Source organism: Hemiscyllium ocellatum, chromosome 10, assembly GCF_020745735.1.
Source record: "Hemiscyllium ocellatum isolate sHemOce1 chromosome 10, sHemOce1.pat.X.cur, whole genome shotgun sequence".
Classification (NCBI taxonomy): domain Eukaryota; kingdom Metazoa; phylum Chordata; class Chondrichthyes; order Orectolobiformes; family Hemiscylliidae; genus Hemiscyllium; species Hemiscyllium ocellatum.
In genome coordinates, this window is record NC_083410.1 from 75,303,080 (window position 1) to 75,321,970 (window position 18,891).

At 43.3% G+C, this 18,891-nt stretch overlaps 1 protein-coding gene across 7 annotated transcripts in view; it reads right to left on the reverse strand.

Annotated features, from left to right (window-relative positions):
* dop1a (DOP1 leucine zipper like protein A) overlaps window positions 1–18,891 on the reverse strand; it is a 315,487-nt gene that overhangs the window by 151,836 nt on the left and 144,760 nt on the right. For all 7 annotated transcript variants that reach the window (XM_060831625.1, XM_060831624.1, XM_060831626.1 and 4 more), the window contains one exon: window positions 5,687–5,787. In XM_060831625.1, the coding sequence (XP_060687608.1) occupies window positions 5,687–5,787 (101 nt within the window). The remainder of the gene's footprint in view (window positions 1–5,686; window positions 5,788–18,891) is intronic.

Below are 18,891 nucleotides of genomic sequence, written 5' to 3' on the forward strand. Positions count from 1 at the left end.
AAGCGTCCGTTGACGCACCGCTTTTGGTCACACATTGTCATTCGGTTTTTTCTGTTTTAGTTTTTACAAATTACACCCAGATGTTGAGCTCAGAAGATGACAATGAGTATGAACCTTCTATTAGAAGCTTGGATACATCAGATGAGAGTGCAAGCATTAAAAATACTATAAAAAAAGCAATACAAAAATTCGTCTGAAAATGAAACGTTTTCTCCAAAAAAAGTCGCTGGGGAAGGGATTAAGAGAAGAAATTCCTCCTCATGTCAGTCTTAATTTGGCACCACCTAATTCTGAGGGTACACCCTCTGGTCCTGGACTTCCATAAGGGGAAACATTCTTTTAGCATTTCCTATGTCAAGCTCTGTAAGAAACCTAAATGTTTCAACGTCATGTCTGAACCCTTGTCAACTCCAAACGTCTGCACCATACCTGGGATCATCCTAGTGAACTTTCTCTGAACTAGCTCCAATGAAATGGTGCCTTTCCTGAAAAGGAGGACCAAAGTGCTCACAGTACTTTAGATGGGTATCTTGTAGAGTTCAGCAAGATGTCTCTGCACTGAATTCTATGGAACCCCACTGATTACAAGTTGCCAACATTGTGGGATAGTAAAAGATCAAAAAGATAAGATAGATAGGGCTTTTGTAGTGCTATGGTAGTGTTTCTACCTCTGATTTGAGTTCAAATCCTAGCTGTCCTAGAATCATAACGTGAACTTTTTTTAAAAGAACAAGCAGGATTCAGACAAGAGTCTTGTTGTTCAAAAGTGTCTGGGCAACCCTCAGGAGCAGGTGGGACACTTTCCTTTCATATGTAGGAATGCTTTTTTTTAAGGAGTGGATTATAAAGGTGAAAAGTCACATGGGTGATTGGGTATGAAAAAAGTACAATGATGTATAAAAGCATTTCTACAGATTTCTGAATCAATTGCTAATTTGCATGCTAATTTCCTAAGAGCAAATGGACGTTTTTTCTAATCAACCCGCTCAGAAAGATTATTACACATTGCACGGTGGCACAGTGGTTAGCACTGCTGCCTCACAGCGCCAGAGACCCGGGTTCAATTGCCGACTCAGGCGACTGACTGTGTGGAGTTTGCACGTTCTCCCCGTGTCTGCGTGGGTTTCCTCCGGGTGCTCCGGTTTCCTCCCACAGTCACAAAGATGTGCGGGTCAGGTGAATTGGCCATGCTAAATTGCCCGTAGTGTTAGGTAGGAGGTAAACGTAGGGGTATGGGTGGGTTGCGCTTCGGCGGGTCAGTGTGGACTTTTTGGGCCGAAGGGCCTGTTTCCACACTAAGTAATCTAATCTAATCTAAAAAAAAATCCAGAAAAGGTTTTCCAGTTAGGACTTTTTAAAAAGCATTTAGAAGTGCTCAAAAAACTGAACATTTTTCTCTTCCCACCAAATCACATGTGGTATCTTTTAATCCATCAGGTGAGACTTGCTCTTTGCTTATTTTCTAATCAATCTGTTCAGTGCTGCTGCCATACTCTTCTGGAGCAGGTGGAACCTGAGCCTGGGCCTCCTGATCCAAGAGATAGGAGTACTACTACCATCATGCCACATGAGCCCTCACAGGTGGGACTTCTATATTATCTGATCAACCCTTTTAAAGATGTTAGTTACACACCTAAGGAACAGATGGGATTTGAAACTGGTCTCCTGGCTTAGAGTCAGAGACACTATCATGGTACCACAAGAGCCTGACAGGTAAGACATAATTTTTAAATTTCTATTCAACCTATTCAGACATGTTATTACACAGCCCTGAAGCAGGTGGCACTTTTAAAAATTATATCAAGAAGTGTTATCAACATGCAGGAGAATTACTTTGCCACCACCAAATTACTGACTTTTTCTTGTTTTCAACAGTTCACCGCCACCAGTAATCACCTGCACAATTAGAAATTTACACGCAAGGCAAAAATGAGGGGGCTCTATGGAGAACAGAAGGGACTAAATCAAAATGGAGCTGGTGGACGTTTTTTCTTACAGCCAAATGAGACTTGAATCCAGGCCTCCTGTTCCAGGGATAGAGACACTACTCTGCTGCAAGAAGGCCCCAGCAGGTGTATATTTTTTTGAAAAGTAACCATTTTTTAAAAAATTGACTTGTTCAAAAATGTTACTACACATTTTTGGAGCAGGTGGGACTTGAACCCGAACGCCCTGATTTAGGGGTAGGGTCATTACCTCTGCACCACAAAAGGGCCCCTTAGCAAGTGTACTTGAATACAGAATCCAATCAGCCTTACCTGCTCTCTAATAAATCTGAGGTATTCTGGTTTACCTTACAGGACCTGCAATTCTAGATGAGTTTCCAAATGAAGTTGTTGAGAAATCCTTACAGAATATTTTGGCCAGAAATGTCATCTTCTAAGAATTAATTTAGCCCCAAAGAGACCTTCAATACCTGTCACCAAGGATGACAGTCAAAAGGTACGGAGCTGAAAAAGCACAGATAGTCAGTCAGCATCCCAGGAGCAGGGCAGACATTGTTTCAAGCAGGATTCTTCATCAGGAATTGGCAGAGGCGGCAGAAGAAAAGTTCAATGTCGCAATGTGTGTTGAATTCATTGGAGGCGGATGAAGGTGAGGCCTTTACTGAGGACCGATCATTCATCCTCAGTGAGGGGGAGGTCTGGAAGGATAGTAAAAACACAACAGGGCTGGGAGCTAGGATCTAGTGTGGGGCTAGAGTTAGTAGGGGCAGAGACTATCTCTGGAGTGATGGTGCTATGGGATCGTGGGTGATGTCACCAACGGACGTGACACAATGGGAGTCAGGGAAGCGGAGATGGTGCCTTTGGTGGCATCTGTGGAGGCAGAAGTGGTGAAACTTGTAATGTTCACGATGTTGTGTTGTGAGTGACATCGGTAGGGGCGGAAGTGGCTGAGGCGGTGGCAACTACAGGGGTGGAAGTGACATGCTGAGTAGATTGCATGGTGGTTTTGATGGCAGTGGATCTTGCGGTGGTCACAGAAGCAGTTGTCTTGTTGGTGACTGTGGAGGCGGTATAGTTGGTGGTGGCTGCGGTCTGTGGAGCAGCAGGGGCTGAAATAATGTCATCGTTTGCTGTGGGGATGGTGGCTGGAGCATAGCTAATGGCATCTCAGCAGTTCCGGAGGCTGGGAGTAGCTTCTGGGATGTTTGAGCAATTTGAGCTTGGAGGTAAGTACATGAAAGTTGGATGTACTTACATTCCTTGATGTCCAATATGATGGACAAAAAGTGTCTGTTGAGTATATGGGTTCTTCTAAGGAAGAAGAACAACAAAGGTCCTTTGCAGGTCTGGGAGTGTATGGCCCTGAGCTAGGGCAGGGCTGACTGCAGGGAGAGGAGGTGGCTGCCCATGGTTGCAAGCGTGGGGCAGAGGATCCAGAGGGAGAATGGTTTCTGGATGCTTTGGATTTGCTGTAGGTTGTGGTTGTCCTGGTCAGGTCCAAATTGTGATGGTCTTGATGTAGCCTGGATGAAGAGCTCATGCTTGAAACATAGACTCTCCTGCTCCTTAGATGCTGCCCGACCAGCTGTGCTTTTCCAACATTGCACTTTTTGACTCTGAGCTCCAGCATTTGCAGTCCTCACTTTCTCCCACGGATGACAGTTTTTTTAAAAAATAAAAGTATGCATCCACATGGGCATCACTGGCTGGGACAGCATTCATTGTCCATCCCTCACTGCCCTTGAATTGACTGGCTTGCTATTCCATTTCAGACAGCAATGCAATTAAGAGTTAAATACATTGTTGTAGGTCTGCTGTCACAAGTAGTTTGGAAAGGTAAGAATGATAGGTTTTCTCTTTCCCAAAGGACTAGAACTGGATGTGTATTTATGACAATTGACAATGGTTAAATGGTTACCATTTGACTAGCTTTTAATTCCAAATTTTACTTTTATGGCTGTCAAATTTCATCATCTGACATGTCAGATTCAAGCCTCTGTTCCCAGAACATTAGACTGAGATTTTATGAGTGAAATCTTACATTTATTCTGCTAACTTCATGTTGCATTCAGTTTTTGATGGTTTTTTTGCTGCAAGGCCTAGCGTGGTCTCTTACCCTATCTTACCAAAATTTCCACATTAATTATCTGATATAAATTCTCCTTTATTAGATTCTGTCCCCTTCTTAATAGGGCTGAAAGACTTAACGTACGTGCAGGACTGTCCAACATTCAGCTCCTCACCCTTTAAATGAAAGGCATCCTGATTGACCAATTCTAAGCATAGATATCCTCGACATACTATGCTAGGACACCCTGATTGCTGGCTATTTCACCTTGACTTGATTGAGGTTTATTGATAACCACATCAACGGTCCTTCTTTTGCGTCTACACTAAATGGCAAGGCAGACAGAAGTAATATAAACCTGGTATCTCCAACCAAGGAGATGGGGGGCAAAGTGCAAAAAAGCAAGGCAAGGCCATGCAAGGGCGGCATAGTCATTAACATTGCAGTCTCACATTGCTAGGGACCCAGGTTCTAGTCTAACCTCAGGCAACTATATGAAGTTTGCATATCCTCTCTGTGTCTGCATGGGTTTCCAGCCGGTGTTCCAGTTTCCTCCCACAGTACAAAGATGTGTAGATTAGATTGGACTAGTCACTGTAAATGTGGGGTTACGGAGACTTGGGCATATTTGGGTGGGATACTTCTCAAAGGTTAGATGCGGACTTGGTGGGCTGAATGGCCTTTAGTTGGACTTTTAGGATTCTCAGGTACGGAAGCTGCAAGTGTTCAGAGCACATAAGTGCTAAGCAAAGAGCCAAGGTACAGCATGGTTCATTCCAAGAACTGAGTGCATGTTCCTGAGACACAGAGTCTTTGCAGCAGCATTACAATAATAGTTGCTGGTATAGCCTTGAAATGCAGAAGATACTGCAATAGTATCAGAGATTTCTACGATGATTATTAGAGGCTGATACATTCTGGGTCAGTGTCCATGCAGATGAGACACATGTGGCTGGTGCCCTTGTAACATGTCCTAGGATTTTGTTGCCTGTGTCCAACACGGAGCTTGTTTGGTGCAATAGACAATCTGAATGTAAATCTGAATACTTCTGGTATCTGATCTAATTTCTATGTCAAGTTTTTTTTTTGAAGTGTAGCTTGTTAGCAAGATAGAAAGCAAAATTAATAAGGCAGTTTGGATCATCAACAAGGTACTTAACAAATAAGAATCCCCCTTCATTAGAATCTTGCCACTACCTAGAGAGAAACTCACTGTGATGTTTTGTAAAAGCATAAAAGATAGAGCAAAATGCTCCCAACATCAAGATGAGCCTTGCCAGACTTCATCCACTTTGCCACACATTTTCACCATTGCCCACTCTGTTCAGAGCCCAATAAATTTTAGTCGAAGATTCAGTTTAGTGACATTACCACTGCATTATCTCTCCCCTTTGCTGACTATTTTGACCATCCTCAAGCAGCTCTGAGTCCTTACTTTAGCATATACCAGGAACTCACAACTCCAGTGAAATTGTGAGTACTTGCTCAAAAGTCAGTTCAGTCCATAATAACATATTCCAGCATTTCCATCTGGCTTTGGAATCAACTGTTTGAAAATCTGCAATTCAATCATGATCAGCAAAAAACACCATATAAACATGCACATCTGTTTTTCTAACTCCAAGATGAATAACGTTTGAAATGTAATATAGCTTTTAATTGTACCAACCTGTCGAAAGTACGATTAAAGGAGGAAGACTTGTTGATAAGTAGGTCTCGCGTAATGTGCCAAAGTACTGAAAAATTGACGTGTGCTTCTGTACGTATTTTCTACAATAAAAGATAATCAATATTTCAAATTAAGCATTCACTTTATTTGTACTCTTAACTTTTCATCCTTGAACTGGAATAGTATTAGTTTAGCTGAAAACTTGTACAAGTAAATACTTTGCTCTCTGAATTCAAAGCCAACTACATTCATTAGAATTTCAAGTGCCAGAAGGAATGGTCATGGATCAGATAAGATCCCATTGAATTTTGTTAGGTTCTACTTACAAAATGGTTCTGCATTTCTATGAATGAGGAGATACAGGAAATCTTCCGAATCTTTCAGGCCCGACAGTGAAAGAATGGGCAAACAAGAGAATTGAAAGCAAAGCGAGACTGGCAGGAAGATGAAAGAACTGTGTGGAAAATTTGAATGGAGAGCCCAGTAATTTGGGAGAAAAGTCAAGGTGTTTCATCACAAAAAGCAGGTCTGTAATTTGGGACAAAAATAGAAATTGCTGGCAAGCTCGGGAGTTCTGGCAGCATCTGTGGACAAAAATCAGAGTTAATGTTTCAAGTTGAATGACCCTTCCTCAGAACCTAGCAACAGTGAAATTAATGGTGGTGGATACAGAAAAGGTTGGAATAGAAATCCTGTCAGAGACAGTAGCAAAACTTCTTCAAGGTGGGCATGCCGAGAAGAGAAGTGGCAGTGAGTTAAAGACTAAACAAAAACCAAAAGAATTGTGGGTGCTGTAAATCAGATAAAAATAGAAATTGCTGGAAAGCTCAGCAAGTCTGGCAACGTCTGTGCAGAGATATCAGGGTAACATTTCAGGTCGAGTGACCCTTCTTCAGAACCGTGATTGGTTTGAGAGCAGTTAGCTTTCACTTTTTAATGAGGGCATTTGTTCAAAATTAGGAGGTGAGAAGTCGAAACTTTCAAATCAGGCCATGTGAACGAGTGAATTAATGAAAGCACATTGGGGTATTAATTTAAATTAATAAGCTTAAATAAGTTTGTGGTTATAGATTGTCAAAGTAGGATTTCTTTTGATCATGAATAGGTATCAGAGAATTCAAATCCTGTACCCATGTAGGAACTTTATGACATTCCATGTGTGTTGAGGGACCACATTTGTAGAGGTGCCTCAAGATAGATTGCTGAGTGTGAAAGACAGATGGAATGATTGTGATACATCAGGGAACATGAGTGTATAATGACTCAAACATCCTAGTAAGTAGTCAGTGAGTAAGTTCAGAATCATAAATAGGTAGCAACTGATAAAAGTAGAAAGATGAACAAAATACAGGAAACTTTTGGGGGTGGCGCATTCCAAAACAGATACTGCTGGGAACAATACCATCAAAGGATGCAGTCCTGACCACGGATCAAAACATCTAGTTCAGTGAAACAGGAAGTTAAATTGGAGAATTCTAGACTCATTGATACATCATACCAATCTATTTGCTCAGAAGCAGAGTTAAAGGAATTCATCAATCTTCTCAATAATTACAAACCATCCATTAAATTTAAGCCACAACAAAAAAAATGCACTAATTTCATAGACAGCACAGTATTTAAACTGATAAAAGACAACTGGTGTACATTAACCCTCCCCAAATTTCAACTTGGAGCTTCCTTCCGGTCACACTCTCTTGGAACCTCCTCATAGCCCTCTACATCCACCCCTCTGGAACCCTCATCACTCTGCTCATTCTTCTCATATCATCACTTCCCAGTTCTCTTGCACTCGCGTTCTCTGCTGCAAATGGCACCCTCCCATGCCAGGTATCTGGTTGACCACTAAAGACTGGTAAAGACCGCCCAAGCGATTCGTTTGATTGGAAGTGCAGCTCCTCAGCTTTCAATTTTATTTATAGAAGCCACTTTCTGATCTGTCACTCATTGATGTGGGCAAATTGGGGGCAGAATGAAAACTGAGGGTGGAAGTACTGGAAACGCTGGTAGACATTGAGCCTAGATCCCAGGTTACTAAAAGGTATTGAGATGTAGAAGAACTTGCCAAAATCTTCGAAGTGTCCTTAGGTGCCAGAGAGATGCCAGAGGATCAGGAATGTCAAATGTGATGCACTTTTTCAAGAAAGGATACAAGGTCATTTCTGCCATCAATGGGCCAAGGTTATAGATCAAATGACTTATTTGGAAGCACTGGTGTTGTGTGATTTGTACACCCCCATCCAATACCAGCGTCTCCAAATCTATGGGCCAGTTTAACATCAGTTATACATGAAGTTTTAATAACAACCACTGAGATCAAGAAATCAAAAGGCACTTGGAGAGGTTTGAGTTAACAATGGATAGACAGCAGAATTGTAACAGGCAAATCACACTTGCCAAGGTGAATTTTTTTTTTAAGTAGTAACAAAGAATGTTGAAAAAGGGAAGGTCATGAATGATGTCTAAGTAAATTTCAAGAAAATGAACAAGAGGTTGGTTAAAACATTTGAAAGTTACAGAACAGAAGCATCAGCATGTGATTGAATCAAAAATTGACTGAAGGACAAAATACACAGTCATGGTAAATGGGTATTTTTCAGCTTATGAGACATGAGACAATGATATTCCCAAGAGATCAGAGCAAAAACCACGTTTTAAATGTATATTAAAGAATTGGCTACTAGAATTCAGATCAAAATTTCAAAAATCGCCAATGAGACCAAACTTGGAAGAATGGAAGACAGATATTGATAAGAATGCCTACAGTGTGGAAACAGGCCCTTCGGCCCAACAAGTCCACACCAACCCTCCAAAGGGTATCCCACTCAGAACCATTCCCTTATCCTACTACTTTACATTTACTCCTTACTAATGTACCTATGTACACACCCCTGAAAACCATGGGCAATTTAGTATGGCCAATTCACCCAACCTGCACATCTTTGGATTGTGGGAGGAAACTGGAGCACCCGGAGGAAACACACAGACACAGGGAGAACGTACAAACTCCACACAGTCACCCAAGGCTGGAATCGATCCAAGGCTGTGAGGCAGCAGTGCTAACCACTGAGTCACCGTGACCTTAGATAAGCTAGCAGAAGTAATAGACAAACAGAGGATGGGGATTTAATAGAGTGACATGTGGAGCAATGCGTTTTGGATCAACTGTTAGGGAGACGAAATACAAACCTAAAACTCAATTCTAAAGTATACAGGGTAAAAAGAAAAGGACCTCAGGTTCCATGCATATTGATCTTTGAAGAAGACAGTGTATAACAGCTAGTGAGTAAACTTATGGAATTTTGTACTTCATAAAAACTGTAAATACAAAAGCAGTGAGGGCATGCTGAAGCCATTCAACTCTAGTTAGGCACAAGTACAATTTTGCATCAAGTTCTTGTCACCAAAATTTAGGAAGCATGGGGGGCCTTGGGAAAATGCAAAGCAGTTTTGGGAATGGGACATTTATGCTACAATACATTTTTAAAAAACTATTCACTGGTTACAGCAGCATTTATTGCCCATTCCTACTTAACTTTGGGACAATTGTGCTGAACTCTCTTCTTGAACCATTGCCATTCAATTGTGAGCAGATCCACAATGCTGTCAGGGAGGGTGTTCCAGGGTTTTGACACAGCGCAGCTGAAAAGAACAGTAATATGTTTTCAAGGAAGGATGGGAGCGGCTTGGAGGAAAACTTGCACAGGTTGTGTTTCCAGTTATCTACAGCCAGTGCCCATTTAGGTGGTTTAGGCACAGCATGGGAACGTGTTCAGAAACTTTGGTGAATTTCTGTAGTGCATTTTTAGGTGTTACATACTGTTCCTATTGGTTGGTGGTGATGGAAGGAGTGAAGGTTTGTAAATGTGGTGTGAATCAAGAGGTTTTTTTTTGTCCTGAATGATGTTGGTGTCAAACTTGTTGAGTGTTGTTGAAGCTACACTCAATTAGGCAATTGGGGGAATATTCCATCACTGTCTGACTTGGACCTTGTGGATAATGAACAAGCTCTGGGGATTCGGGAGGTGAATTACTCACTGCAATATTCCTAGCCTCTGACCTGGCCTTGTATCCACAATATTCATTTGGCCAGTCCCGTTCAGATTCTGATTAATGGTAACCCCCAGTACCTCAATAGTGGGGATTCAGTTAAGGCAATGCAATTGAATGTGACGGTTAAATTCTCCATGATTGGAGATGGTCATTGCCTGGTATTGTCTAGGTTTGCTGCATTTGGACATTAGAATTAGAATTAGAATCCCTACAGTGTGGAAATAGGCCCTTCGGTCCAACAAGTCCACACTGACCCTCTGAACAGTCTTACCCCTGACTAATGCACCTAATCCTATGGGCAATTTAACATGGCCAATTCACCTGACCTGCACATCTTTGGATTGTGGGAGGAAACCCATGCAGACACAGAAGAATGTGCAAACTCCACACAGACGTTCACCCGAGACTGGAATTGAACCCAGGTCTCTAGCGCTGTGATGGAGCAGTGGTAACTACTGAGCCACCATACCGCCTATGGAACACTTTAGCACTTAATTAGTAGTGAATGGTGCTGAACATTGTACAATCAACCGCCAACATCCACGCTTCTGATATTATGACTGACAGAATGTTATCGTGAAGCAGGTGAAGCTGGGCCAAGACACTACGGTTTGAGGTGAGAGCAGTTTCCTTGCAGCAAAGGAAATGGAGTGGAGTTTTCACAGGTTTGAATAAGATAGACAAGGAAAATTTGCTATATTAACCAAGAATGTAAGAAACAGCGATGCAAGATTTTAGACAAGATATGCAGAGTGACCATATTATGATCAGGAGGCTTTGCCCAAGCAGTTGGGACAGAGCATATCCTGTGTGAGCCACAGCCCTGGTGAGGTTGTTTCTGGGAACTTGAAGCGCTGAGAGATTTTGGTGCAGAGAGGAAGTGGTGTTTTTTGCTTCTTTTTTGGGTTCATAGTTTTTAAGGTTTTATGTAGTTTTTTAAGTTTGTAAGGCTGTATTCTTCAGCTTTGACTGAACAGATAAAGTAAATCAGCAACAAAATAAATGAGTCCCAGGACCAGGAGCTCAGCAGTTCAGATTCAATACAGTAGAGAGAAGGGAGTTCTAGTTTAATAGTTGCAGTTTCGAGGGCCTACTGATTAGGAAAATAAATCCATTAATGACATGACAGGAAAATGAGGGTGTTGTTTGGTTTGTGATTTTAAAAGGTCTATTTTGTTAGCAGACCATATATTATCCGAGAAACAACACAAATAAATGGAAGTTAGGGTCAAGATAGTAAAACAATATAAGTAAGCAAAATGGAGTAAGCATAAGAGGCATTAGTTATTCACATCTAATGTAAACAAAATTTTATTTTAAAGATAGAGTAACTAAAGGACTTAAAATAAGTCATGGCAGCAGGCCTCACTGTGATATGCTCCCCCTGTGCTCAGTAGCAAACTACAGAAGTTTCAGTTCTCCCTCATGGCTACTGGCTCATTTCATTTTAGAGCTGGAGCAGATGAATTCACTATGAGGTATCTGTGATGCTGACATGTTGGGGGTAGCACATTCAGGAAGCACATTCACTGCAGTGCTCTGAACACCCTCCTTTATAATATATACCATTTTGGAGACTAATTTTGGGGGGGGGGGGGGGGGGGGGGAAGAGCGATGATAGAACTGGAAAAAATGACAGCCAACTTCAATGCACTATGAAATCATTGAGCAACTAAATACATACTTTGGTCCTGCCTTCACAAAAGAGGACAGAAATCAGATACCAGAAATGTTGGAGAATGTACAACTTAGTGAGAGGAAAGACAGAGGGAGATCAATATTAATAGTGAAATGGTGCTGGGAAAATTGATGGGATTGAAGGTGGATAAATTCCCAGGACCTGATTATCTACATGCCAGATTACTTAACAAAGTGGCTCTATAAATAATAGATGCATTCATGGTCACATTCCAGGATTCTATAGACTCTGGAACAGTCCCTGCAGATTGGAAGGTAGTTAATGTCACTCCAATATACAAAAAGGAGGATGGGAAGAAAACAGAATTATAGATCTCCAATCCATTATCAAGGACTTTATAGCAGAGTTTTTAAAAAAGCAGTGGCAGGATCAGGCAGAATTAGTATAGATTTATGAATGGGAAACAATGCTTGACAAATTTATTGAAATTCTATGAAGATGTAACTAGTACAATTGACAAGGGGGAGCCAGTTGACGTGGTATATTTGGACTTTCAGGAAGCATTTAACAAAGTCCTGATGAATTCCTGATGAAGAGCTTTTGCCCGAAACATCACAATTCCTGCTCCTCGGATGCTGCCTGACCTGCTGTGCTTTCCAGCACCACTCTAAACTTGACTCTGATCTCCAGCATCTGCAGTCCTCTCTTTCATCCAAGAGATTACTGTGCAAGGTTAAAAGGGATGGGATTGGGAAAAGTGTATTAAGACAGATTTTTAAAAAAAACAGGTTGGCAGAGAAGAAACAAAGAATAGGAATTAATGGGACCATTTCAAATTGGCAGGCAGTAAACAGTGCGGTACCACAGGGATCAGCACTGGGACTCCAATATCATTAATGATTTGATGAGGGGAAAAAAAAACTAACAACACAAAATTTGTAGATGATATCAAGTTTCTCATCATTCTCTATGATGAGAATGCAGAGATCCTTCAGCATGATCTGGACAGATTGGGTGTGTGGGCAAATCAATGACAAATGCAGTATAGTTTGATAAATGTGATGTTATTCACTTTGGAAGCAGAAACAAAGAGGCAGATTACTACCTGAACGGCTGTAAATTGGAGGAGGGGAATGTGCAGCAGGATCTGGGTGTCCTTGTGCACAGTTGCTGAAGGTAAGTATGCAGATGTAGCAGGCATAAAGAAGGTAAATGATATGTCTGCCTTCACTGAAAGAGGTTCTGAGTACAGGAGCAGGGATGCATTGTTGGTGAGTCCACACCTTGAATATTGTGTTTAGCTTTGGTCTACTTTTCTGAAGAAGGATGTGCATACTTTCAAGGAAGTGCAGTGAAGGTTTACCAGGCTGATCCCAGGGATGGCGGGACTGACATATGAGGAGAAATTGACTAGGTTAGGATTGCTTTCACTGCAGTTCAGACGAATGGGGTGGGGGGAATCTCAGAGATTCTAACTGGACTAGATAGGGTAGATGCAGGGTCAATGTTACCGATGGTGGGTGTGTCCAGAATCAGGGGTGACAGTCTGAGGATTCGGGTAGACAATTTAGGACGGAGATGAGGAGACAACAAATGGTGAGCCTGTGGAATTCATTACCACAGGAAGCAGTTGAGGCCAAATCATTGAATGTATTCAAGAGGTGGCAAGATATAGCATTTGGGGCAAATGAGATCAAAAGTTATGGGGAGAAAGCAGGATTAGGCTCTTGAGTTGGATGATCAGCCATGATCATGATGAATGGCAGAGCACACTCAAAGAGCTGAATGGCCTCCTCTTGCTTCTATGTGTCTGTGTTTACGTTTTGCTATGGGTGGCCATGCTCCACAAGAGGGGAAGAGAATGAACAGCAGGGCTTCAGTGGAATAGGATCCAATTGCAAGGGTAACAATCCAGGGTTTCTACGACTGCACAAGAGACTACAAGGCGGGATGTTGCCTCCCTAATGCTAGGGTCAGGGATGTCATTAAGCAGAAAAAGAGATGAGGTCCTGCAGGTAGAATTTAGGGAGTAAAGTAGTGCATTAACAAATAGGACCCAAAACTCTTATTCACTAGACTATTTCTGGTGCTGCATGCTAGTGAGTCTAGAAATCGAGGTTAGTCAAGACAAATGCGTGGCTGGAGAGAGGGTGCGGGATAGAGGGCTTTAGGTTTCTGGGACAGTTTTTGGGGGCAGTGGGAACTGTACAAAATAAATAGCTTGCACCTGAACCAAAATGGGACTAACATCCATTTGGGGAAGCTTACTAATGGTGTTGGAGGGTTTAAGCTAACTTAACTGAGGGGTGGGATCTTGACATAAGGTTCATCAAGGGAGGACGAATAGTCGAAATTCAGAGACAACAAAGAAGTCAAGTAAGCATAGAAATTAGAGGCCGGTTAAGACATAAGGGAGTTTGGCAAAGGTGGATGGTATTTATTTTAATACAAGATGACATACAGCACGACGAGTTGAGAGCACAGATTTAAACATGGGGTGTGGTATGATTGTTATCACTGAGTCAAAATTGAGAGAGGGGCTGGCCTGGTAGTTCAATATTGCAGGATACAGGGTTGTCAGGTGAGATAGGGTGGAGGAAATGTTGTAATAATGATCACAAAATCAATTAGAGCAGTAAGCAGGGATGACATCTTAGAAGGAGCCTCACTCTCTCAGCAGAGCAGGTAAGGGCTGTTTGGCAGTGACTCCTTGAAGGCTCGGTGATGTTTGCTTAATGGTTTAAATTTGAATTTTTTTTTAAAAAAAGCGCAGAGCGGACCCGGAAGCTGGTGTAGCGCAAGCTTACCTGAGTAAGTTGTTTTCCTATAAAGGCGCGCAGGAAAGGAACCCGAGGCACTACAGAGATAGAGCCTCCCACCCACCCTCCTCCTCTCACCTAATAATTAGACCCGTTGTGGTAGGAAGGTAAGTGCTGCATTTTGTTTATTCTAGTGTTTAGATCTAGTTTTTTTTAAAAAGGTTACTTTTAGAGGAATGGCAGTGAAGGCATTACAATGTTCCTCTTGCAACATGTTTGAGGTGAGGGATGCCATGGTCGTCCCTACTGATTACACTTGCAGGAAGTGCACCCATCTCCAGCTCCTCCAAGACCGTGTTAGGGAACTGGAGCTGGAGTTGGATGAACTTAGGATCATTCGGGAAGCAGAGGGAGTCATAGATCGGAGCTTTAGGGAAGTAGTAACTCCAAAGATTGCAGACAGATGGGTGACAGTGAGGGGAACTGGGAGGAAGCAGCCAGTGCACAGACCCCCTGGGGCCGTTCCCCTCAAGAACAAGTATACCATTTTGGATACTTGTGGGGAGGGGGTGGGGGGATGACTTACCAGGGGTAAGCAATGGGGTTCAGGCCTCTGGCACGGAGCCTGTCCTCGTTGCTCAGAAGGGAAGGGTGGAGAAGAGCAGAGCAATAGCTGTTGGAGACTCGATAGTTCGGGGCACAGATAGGCAGTTTTGTGGGGGCGAGAGAGACTCATGTTTGGAATGTTGCCTCTCAGGTGCAAGGGTACGTGATGTCTCTGATCGTGTTTTCCGGGTCCTTAAGGGGGAGGGGGAGCAGCCCGAAGTCGTGGTCCACATTGGCACCAACGACATAAGTAGGAAGAGGGATGAGGATGTTAGGCAGGCTTTCAGGGAGCTAGGTTGGAAGCTCAGAGCTAGAACAAACAGAATTGTTGTCTCTGTTTTGTTATCTGTGCCACGTGATAGAGAGTCGAGGAATAGGGAGAGAGAGCAGTTAAAAGCGTGGCCACAGGGATGGTGCAGGAGGGAGGGATTCCGGTTTCTGGATAACTGGGATTCTTTCTGGGGAAGGTGGGACCTCTATAAACAGGATGGTCTACACCTGAACCTGAAGGGCACCAGTATCCTTGGGGGGAGGTTTGCTAGTGCTCTTTCGGGGGGTTTAAACTAACTCTGCAGGGGCATGGGAATCTAGACTGTAGCTTTAGGGTGCAGGACCTGGAGTGTAGGGAGGTTAGGAACATGGCATCAATCTCAAAGGAGGGTGCCTGTAAACAGGAAGGTGGCTTGAAGTGTGTATACTTCAATGGGAGAAGTATACGAAATAAGGTAGGTGAGCTTGCAGTGTGGGTTGGTTCTTGGGAGTTCGATTTTGTGGCTATTACGGAGACATGGGTAGAACAGGGACAAGATTGGTTGTTGCAGGTTCCAGGGTTTAAATGTTTTAGTAGGGTCAGAGGTGGGGGTAAAAGAGGGGGCGGTGTGGCATTGCTTGTCAAAGATAGTATTACAGCAGTGGAAAGGATGATGGATGAAGACTCGCCATCTGAGGTAGTTTGGGCTGAGCTTAGAAATAGGAAAGGTGAGGTCACCCTGTTAGGAGTTTTCTACAGGCCTCCTAATAGTCCTAGAGATGTAGGAGAAAGGATTGCGAGGATGATTCAGGAGAAGAGTGAAAGTAATAAGGTGGTTGTTATGGGGGACTTTAACTTTCCAGATATTGACTGGGAAAGCTATAGCTCGAGTACTTTAGATGGGTCGGTGTTTGTCCAATGTGTGCAGGAGGGTTTCCTGACACAATATGTAGACAGGCCAACAAAAGGTGAGGCTATACTGGATTTGTTTCTGGGTAACGAACCAGGCCAGGTGTTAGAATTGGAGGTAGGTGAGCACTTTGGGGACAGTGACCACAATCCGGTGACTTTTACTCTAGTGATGGAGAGGGATAAGTGTGCACTGCAGAGCAAGAGTTATAGCTGGGGCAGGGAAATTATGATGCGTTGAGACATGACTTAGGATGCGTGGCTTGGAAAAGTCGGCTTCAAGGAAGGGTGCAATCGATATGTGGAGCTTGTTCAAGGAGCAACTGAGTGTCCTTGGTAAGTATGTACCTGCCAGGCAGGGAGGAAAGGGTCGTGTGAGGGAGCCGTGGTTTAATAAGGAATTGGAATCCCTTGTTAAAGGGAAGAGGGCGGCCTATGTAAAGATGAGGCGTGAAGGTTCAATTGGGGCGATTGAGAGTTATAAGGTAGCCAGGAAGGATCTAAAGAGAGCTGAGAGCAGCAAGGAGGGGACATGAAAAGTCCTTGGTTGGCAGGATTAGGGAAAACCCAAAGGCTTTCTATAGGTATGTCAGGAATAAAAGGATGACTAGGGTAGGAATAGGTCCAGTCAAGGATAGTAGTGGGAAGTTGTGCGTGGAGGCTGAAGAAATTGGGGAGACACTGAATGAATACTTTTCGTCAGTATTCACTCAGGAACAGGACATTGTTGCCGATGTGAATATTGAGTCACAATTAATTAGAATGGGTGGCTTTGAGGTATGTAGGAAAGAGGTGTTGGAAATTCTAGAAAGGGTGAAAATAGATAAGTCCCCTGGGCCTGATGGCATTTATCCTAGGATTCTCTGGGAAGCAAGGGAGGAGATTGCAGAGCCATTGGCCTTGATTTTTATGTCCTCGTTGTCTACGGGAATAGTGCCAGAAGACAGGAGGATAGCAAATGTGGTTCACTTGTTCAAGAAGGGGAGTAGGGATAACCCTAGTAACTGTAGACCGGTGAGTCTTACCTCTGTTGTGGGCAAAGTCTTAGAGAGAATTGTAAGGGATAGGATTTATGAACATCTGGATAGGAATAATGTGATCAAGGATAGTCAGCATGGTTTTGTGAAGGGCAGGTCGTGCCTCACAAACCTTATTGAATTCTTTGAGAAGGTGACTAAAGAGGTGGATGAGGGTAAAGCGGTAGATGTGGTGTATATGGATTTTAGTAAGGCGTTTGATAAGGTTCCCCATGGTAGGCTACTGCAAAAAATACGGAGATATGGCATTGAGGGTGAGTTGGAGGTTTGGATTAGGAATTGGCTGGCTGGAAGGAGACAGAGGGTAGTAGTTGATGGTAAAGGTTCATCTTGGAGTGCAGTTACTAACGGTGTTCCGCAAGGATCTGTTTTGGGACCATTGCTGTTTGTCATATTTATAAATGACCTGAAGGAGGGGCTAGAAGGTTGGGTGAGCAAGTTTGCAGATGATACGAAAGTCGGTGGAGTTGTTGACAGTGAGGAAGGATGTGGCAGGTTACAGCGGGATAGAGATAAGCTGCAGAGCTGGGCAGAAAGTTGGCAAATGGAGTTCAATGTAGGCAAGTGTGAAGTGATTCACTTTGGTAAGAGTATCAAGAAGATGTAGTACTGGGCTAATGGTCAGATACTTGGTAGTGTGGATGAGCAGAGGGATCTTGGTGTCCATGTACACAGATCTCTGAAAGTTGCCACCCAGGTAAATAGTGCTGTGAAGAAGGCATATGGCGTACTGGCTTTTATTGGTAGAGGAATCGAGTTCCAGAGTCCTGAGGTCATGTTGCAGTTGTATGAGACTCTGGTGCGGCCGCATCGGAGTATTGTGTGCAGTTTTGGTCGCCATACTATAGGAAGGATGTGGAGGCACTGGAACAGGTGCAAAGGAGGTTTACCAGGATGTTGCCTGGTATGGTAGGAAGATCGTATGAGGAAAGGCTGAGGCACTTGGGGCTGTTTTCATTGGAGAAAAGAAGGTTTAGGGGTGACTTGATAGAGGTGTACAAGATGATTCGGGGTTTAGATAGGGTTGACCATGAGAACCTTTTTCCATGTATGGAGTCAGATATTACGAGGGGGCATAGCTTTAAATTAAGGGGTGGTAGGTATAGGACTGATGTTAGGCGTAGATTCTTTACTCAGCGAGTCGTGAGTTCATGGAATGCCCTGCCAGTAACAGTGGTGGACTGTCCCTCTTTATGGGAATTTAAACGGGCATTGGATAGGCATATGGAGGAAAGTGGGCTAGTGTAGGTTAGGTGGGCTTGGATCGGTGCAACATCGAGGGCCGAAGGGCCTGTACTGCGCTGTATTTTTCTATGTTCTATAACAAAGCCATATGGGTGGAATTTAAAAACCAAAGAGGAGCAAACAGAGATTTACTACCCTCTGACAGAAAAACGTTCCTCCTCATGTCTGCCTTAATTAATGATCCCTCATTCAAGATTATAGGTGGCACGGTGGCTCAGTGGTTAGCACTGCTGCCTCACAGCGCCAGAGACCCGGGTTCAATTCTCGCCTCAGGCGACTGTGTGGAGTTTGCACATTCTCCCAGTGTCTGCGTGGGTTTCCTCCCACAGTCCAAAAATGTGCAGGTTAAGTGCACATGCTAAAATGCCCGTAGTATTAGGTGAAGGGGTAAATGTAGGGGAATGGGTCTGGGTGGGTTGCGCTTCGGCAGGTCGGTTTGGACTTGTTGGGCTGAAGGGCCTGTTTCCACACTGTAAGTAATCTAATCTAATCTAATGCCCTCTGGTCCCAGACTCTCCTACAAGGGGAAACAACTTTTCTACATCCACCCTGTCAAGCCTTCTAAGAATCCTCTACGTTTCAATAAGATTTCCTCTCATTCCTCTAAATACCAATGAGCACAAGCCCAACCTACTCAAACTCTCCTGATAACATTATTCACTCCATACCCAGAATCAACCTAATAACAGTTTTCTGAACTGCCTCCA